Here is a 6441-nt window from a genome sequence, read left to right on the forward strand (position 1 = left end):
TTCTTCAGACAGTTCTTCAACCGGCCCATTCTCCTCTGTCCTGTGAAGCCAATCATTTGATTTCCTGCTATTCATTCTGCCGCTGGATAAATCAGAGAAAGGACGCACCGCGCTCCCGATCTCATATTCACCCCCCTCCCCTTGTCTCTGTATGGAGGAACAATCCACAACAACTAGTGCTGGGCTGTGTTATCGGAAAGCCCAGAATTCTCTGTAACACGGTGTCATGGAGGAGCCGGGATTAAATGCTGATTTATAAAATGAATATTTCATACAATAAGTAATAAGAAAAGTGACAGAAAAGATCAATTTATTCATTTGTAAATCTTCCAGAAAATGAATAAAACCAACAAAAGACATTGTAGATTATCATTCAGCATTTTGTATTCGGGGAAAATGAAAACAAACGATGCGAGAAGAATGTCCCCGGCTGTGACATAAATGTCACCTGTACTGAGGGGAATATGGAGGGGCCATTGCTGGATGTCTTCTGAAAATGCTCTTCTCCTGGCTGTCTGTGGACTCAGTATTCGGGGACACTGACCTGGAACAATCATGCCGATCAGGAAATCAGAGTTAAGTCAGAACTCCGAGTCTGAATACTTCTTCCAGGTGGTCTGACATAGAAAGTCCAGAAGGCGTTGGATCAGAATGACAGCCAGGGAACTAGTATTCTTTAGAAGTAGTTAGCAATGGCTGCCACCATACTTCCTCCATGCAGATTCCTAGAATAGAACTCTGTAGGATGCAGACAGGTTAGTGTGTGATGATATATTAGCAGTATGTGTCTCCTTTTTATGTCCTGTACATCCTGGGGAAGGTGGGGGCTCTATGCTGCTCTGTACAGACACACACCGGGTTATGCCGGTCCTCTTCCTCTGCCCCCAACCTGCTGTATGGTCACCCTTCCCCCCTCTGCAGAAAAGGCCGCTAACCCTCGCCCCTCCCCCTCTTGTTGTGTGATGGAGCCGATCTCCATGAGTCCTCCCAGTACAGACGGAGCTCATCACCCACCACCATCCACCAGACCTCACTACTCTCCTTCCCAGTCCCCTCCCCCCCACATGGTGTCATGTGACCTCTCCACCCTCTGTGTCTGATCATAGCTGTACATAGCGCCACCATGAGGAGGAGGGGCAGAACATAGGGGGAGTGGCGGGGGAAGGGAAATTGCTGATATAACCTGGTTATTTCCTGTTTGGAAACATAAAGTAGAAACAAAGACATAACTTTTTTCTATTTTGGAAAGAGTAAGGGAGGATTGTTACCCCTGTCATTTTTATTTTATTGCCATATGTGTCCCATTAGGGAGGAGATAGATAGATAGATAGATAGATAGATAGATAGATAGATAGATAGATATTATTATTATTACATCGAGTTTATATAGCGCCAAAGGGTTTGCTCAGCGCTGTACAATAGGGGGGACAATACATGGCACAGTACAACAAAAACAGACAGCGTACGAGGGGTAAGAGGGCCCTACTCTTTCAAGCTTACAATCTAGGAGGGAGGGGGTAGTGGAACAATAGGATGTGGCTGAGGGGAATGAAGTGGCTGAGGGGGATGAAGTGGTGGGAGGAATGAGGGAGAATGGCCGTTAGGTGAGGGTGGGGTAGGCTTCCCTGAAGAGATGGGTTTTGAAGGAACGCCTGAATGTGGGGAGGAAGGCGACAGTCGGATGGATTGGGGCAGTGAGTTCCAGAGGATAGGGGAGGACCTGGAGAAGTCCTGCAGTCGTGCATGGGAGGAGGAGACCAGGGAGCAGGATAGAAGGAGGTCCTGTGAGGAGCGAAGGGTACGGGTAGGGTGGTACTTGGGGATCAGGTTGGTGAGGTAGTCAGGGGCAGTGTTGTGAATGGCTTTGTAGGTCAGGATTAGAAGTTTAAATTTGATGCGTTGGGCAATCGGGAGCCAGTGGAGGGAGAGGCAGAGGGGGGTGGCAGAGGTGGAGCGGGTGGTGAGGTGGATGAGTCTGGCCGCTGAGTTCAGGATGGTCTGGAGCGGGGAGAGCCTGCACTTGGGTAGGCCAGTGAGAAGAGAGTTGCAGTAGTCAAGGCGTGAGATGATGAGGGAGTGTACAAGAAGTTTGGTGGTGTCTGGGGTGAGGAAGGTGCGTATCTTGGCAATATTGCGGAGATGGAGCCTGCAGGTGTTTGTAAGTGATTTGACATGAGGCAGGAAGGAGAGGTTCGAGTCAAGAATGACGCCAAGGACTTTGGCTTGCGGGGTGGGAATGATAGTGGTGTTGGTGGTGGTGATGGATAGGATGGGGGGGGGTGTGGGCAGGGGGAAAGACGAGGAGTTCGGTTTTGGAGAGGTTAAGCTTGAGGAAATGGAGCGATATCCAGTCTGAGATGTCGTTTAGGAGGTGAGTGATGCGGGCGGAGATAGTGGGGGTGAGGAGAGGGGTGGAGAGGTAAATTTGGGTGTCGTCAGCATAGAGGTGATAATTAAAGCCATGGGAGTGTATGAGTGTGCCCAGGGAGGAGGTGTAGATGGAGAAGAGAAGGGGTCCAAGGACAGAGCCTTGAGGGACCCCAACAGAGAGGGGGAGGGAGGGGGAGGTGGTGCCATTGTAGGTGATGCTGAAGGAGCGTCGGGATAGGTAAGATGAGAACCAGGAGAGAGCGGTATCTATGATGCCAAGGGAGAGTAGTTTATTAAGGAGGAGGGGGTGGTTGACTGTGTCAAAGGCCGCAGAGAGGTCCAGGAGAAGGAGGACAGAGTAGTCGCCCTTGGCTTTAGTAGGTCGTTAGTGATTTTGAGGAGGGCAGTTTCGGTGAAGTGTAGGGGACGGAAGCCGGATTGTAATGGGTCAAGAAGGTTATTGTCAATAAGGTGGGCGCTTAGGCGATCGTAGACTATGCGCTCAAGGTGCTTGGAGGTGAGAGGCAGCAGGGAGATGGGTCTGAGGTTGTTGGGGTCTGCAGGATCCAGGGAGGGCTTTTTGAGGATGGGGGTGATATCTGCGTGCTTTAGGGGGGAGGGGAATGCGCCAGTAAAGAGGGAGAGATTGAAGATGTGGGTGAGGGAGCGGATGAGGGAAGAGGGGGGTGACCGGAGGAGTTGAGAGGGGATAGGGTCCAGGGGGCAGGTAGTGAGGCGGGCTTCTGAGAGGACCTTGACGACTTCCTCAGTAGTGACAGGGCTGAGGGAGTGCAGTTCAGGGGGGGTTACGGTGGGCGGGGCCACCGTAATAGATAGATAGATAGATAGCTAGATAGATATTATTACCCTCGTAATGAAGAATCCCTCACTATAACTGGACAGTTATTCCAACCATTTCACAGTGCTCTATGAGGGAGAAGAGAAATAGAAATATATATATCATAGAAAGCACTGGAAGACTATTATCCAAATATTCAACCAATCCCATCCTCCCTCCACTGATAATGTCACCAGTATCTGGGCGAAGTTCTCACTTTCCCCGACTCCCACCACAGATCTTTATACAACCTCCCCCTACCCATATCACAGCATGGAGGGGCTCAGTGAAGGTGGTGGTGAAGGTGTGGAGGTGTCGGATCGGGTCACACAGATCATAAAAGGAGATCCACCCGGCCTCATAATCCAGATATATCCTGACTCTGGTACTGGAGATAGTGGAAGATAAAAATATCTCTTTATTATCATGTCTCACCCCATACTGGTTACCATTCATGACTAAACCCCAGGACTTGGTATTCCTTCCAATCCCTGTCTGCTCTCCTTTCCTGTCTATACTGGGGTAACACATCCCAACTTTCCATCTATCTGACCCCCCGACATCCACTTCCCAGTAATGTCTCCCTGAGGAGAAACTCCGACTGCTCAACACCTGAACATAATCTTTAAATCTCTCTGGTGTTTCTGGACGATTCTGGTTTCTATCTGACCTGGATACAGTTTTCCTGTCATCTGATATATGCAGCTTATTATGAGCTGTGTTTCCATCCAGTAATATGTCCTCAGCTCCCTGTATATAGAAGGATACATTTCCCTCTGTTATTATATCAGATAATGTGTGTAATGTGTGTGATATCCCAGCCACATCCAGCCCCCCTCCATCATGGAGGAGTTCCTCATGTCTCTCTCTGTCCTCATTATCTCCATCCTCAGTATCACACAAGTCACCTGTGTCTGATTCCTGTAGGACAGTCAGTGGATCCGTCATGTTACACAGCTCCTCAATGTCACGCATCTTCCTGGACAGCTCCTCCTTCTTTATTTCCAGATCCCGGATGAAGATGGAGACCCGCTCTGCCCTCCCGGAGATTTCCCTCAGGACTCTCTTCTCCAGGTCTTCCAGACGTCTCCTGAGATTTATAAACAGGGCAGTGAATCTCTCGGTGTCACCAGCTTCTTCTTCTTCTACTTTCCTCCTGTGTTCCTGCAGACTCTGGACTCTTTCCTCCATCTCCTCTCTCTTTGTCAGAAGTTTCTGCAGAACATTCCTCAGTGCCTCCTTCTTCTTCTCAGAAGCCTCATCCAGTGACTCCATCTCATGTCCTTTATGTCCTCCAATCATACAACAAGACACACAGATACAGGTCTCATCCTCTGTGCAAAAATACTTCAAGACTTCCTTATGGATGGAGCATTTCCTGCTCTCCATGGACAAGGTGGGGTCACATAAGATGTGTTCTGGGGACTTTTCGTGGACTCTCAGGTGTTTATCACACAGAGAAATCTCACAGAGCAGACAGGATCTAACAGCAGGTACAGGATAGTCCACACAGTGAGTACAGAAGACCCCGGACTCCTCCTGTTCAGGCTGAGCAGACAGAAAATTCTCCACTATGTTACGCAGTGTTATGTTCCTGTGCAGTGCAAGACGATCCGGAAACTTCTCTCTGCATTCAGGACAGGAATATCCTCCAGACCCCCCCTGTGCATCCAGAACACAATCAATACAGACGCGGCAGAAGTTGTGTCCACATCTCAGCATTACAGGATCTGTATAAATGTTCAGACAGACGGAACATTCCAGCTCGGCTCTCAGATTAGCAGACGCCATCGCTGACAGTAGGAGAAATGAAAGTCTCTGACACCGGGGAAGAATGCAGCTGGGAGGTGTCACTTCCTCCTACACAGGGCGAGGCTGGGCTGTGACTTGTACTTTGTTCATAGGATTCATTATATGGAGGGACACCAATATTGAAAGAATCTCCTGCAGAACAATGTGCCCGTCTCAGGAAAATATCTGACACTTTGGTGAAAATTGGGGCTGGGGTCAACAAACGTTCGTTCAGAACTGATTCTCTTTCCATACAAGTGAACAGGCATGCAAAAACAGATTGAAACTGTCACAGATTAAAGCAATAAAACTTCTACTAAGCTGCCCCTTGTAGTCCTACAGAACAGCAGACAAGCCGATACGTCCTCACTGGTAGTTGTACAACTCTAAGGCTGCATTCACACTGGAGGGTTTTGTAGCTTGAAGATCCAAGATCCAAAAACACTCAAACTTAAAAAATCAATTGTTCTCTATGGCGCTTGTGTAGCAATTGTGCATACAGAGATGGACGCGGTCCTCCATCTTGCTAAGGATCCTCCATCTTGTATCTCTCTCTCCCTCCTCCAAATCCCCCCTCCCTCTCTTTTGAGTGATATGTGGTCCCTGGATGCTGAGTTCAAAAGGCATCAAGGCTCAGTGGGAGAACTTCATGGTTATAAATCCCAAATTAGCTGGTGCCCAGGTGTCTGTTAACTTCTCAATCTGAGATATCGTAAAGCCATAAACCAGTCCTTCACTGGGCTTCAAAGACATTCCAGCTAGCTTTAAAACAGACTCAAATTTAAAAAACCCCTTTTCCATATAATTTTTTATCTGGAGATATGAAAGACTTACATAAAAACCAAGCATATATTCAGATTGGTCACCTTAATACAAGTCACCTGATATCTTACACCCCCCAGTTGAAGTCTACAGGAGAGCAGAAAACTATATAGTTCTAGCTGAAATATTGAATTATGGCATGTTTAATATTTTGACATTCGGCAGATGATTCTGTTTATTTATCTACTCGTTGCTAGGCTGCTACATGCACCTAGGGTAGGTTTTTGGTCATGATATATACTGGGAGGGATTTTGGTTCTAGCTTGGGTCTCTGACCAACACCCCTCCCCAAATGAGACGATTGCTTCTCTGCTGTAAGGAGACACCCTGTTAAGTTCCTAGAAAAAGGCTGTTATGCTGAGTTGAGTTTTTTTTTTGTTCCAAAAAAGTATTTATTGAAGTAAGAAATGCATATCAGGTCATATACAGATACGGAGCACAGTCCGCGCATATACATATGGCCCATTCTCCCGTAACTCAGACGGGTCATAAGATGTTCATTTGAAGTGTGCATCATCCTGAAGCAAAATATCACATTATAACAGGTGAATGATATAAACCAGTAGAAGTATTGATTATAATAGGTAGTCTAGAGAATAAGGATGGATACTGATCTACTG

General features: G+C 47.5%; 1 protein-coding gene across 1 annotated transcript; it reads right to left on the reverse strand.

Annotated features, from left to right (window-relative positions):
- Nucleotides 1-293: 293 nt before the first annotated feature.
- Nucleotides 294-5083, reverse strand: LOC149436362 (E3 ubiquitin/ISG15 ligase TRIM25-like). Its single transcript, XM_089661702.1, has one exon. It carries the CDS (start codon nt 4997-4999, stop codon nt 3422-3424), a length of 1578 nt encoding a protein of 525 aa, XP_089517828.1. The 5' UTR covers nt 5000-5083; the 3' UTR covers nt 294-3421.
- Nucleotides 5084-6441: the final 1358 nt, after the last annotated feature.

Source organism: Staurois parvus, unplaced genomic scaffold, assembly GCF_062004578.1.
Source record: "Staurois parvus isolate SC_StPar_1 unplaced genomic scaffold, SC_StPar_1.0 ptg001371l, whole genome shotgun sequence".
NCBI classification, from domain to species: Eukaryota; Metazoa; Chordata; class Amphibia; order Anura; family Ranidae; genus Staurois; species Staurois parvus.

Bases quoted from the DNA above. Each gene is read 5' to 3' on its own strand.
- LOC149436362 (XM_089661702.1), bottom strand. From the start codon at position 4,999: ATGGCGTCTGCTAATCTGAGAGCCGAGCTGGAATGTTCCGTCTGTCTG.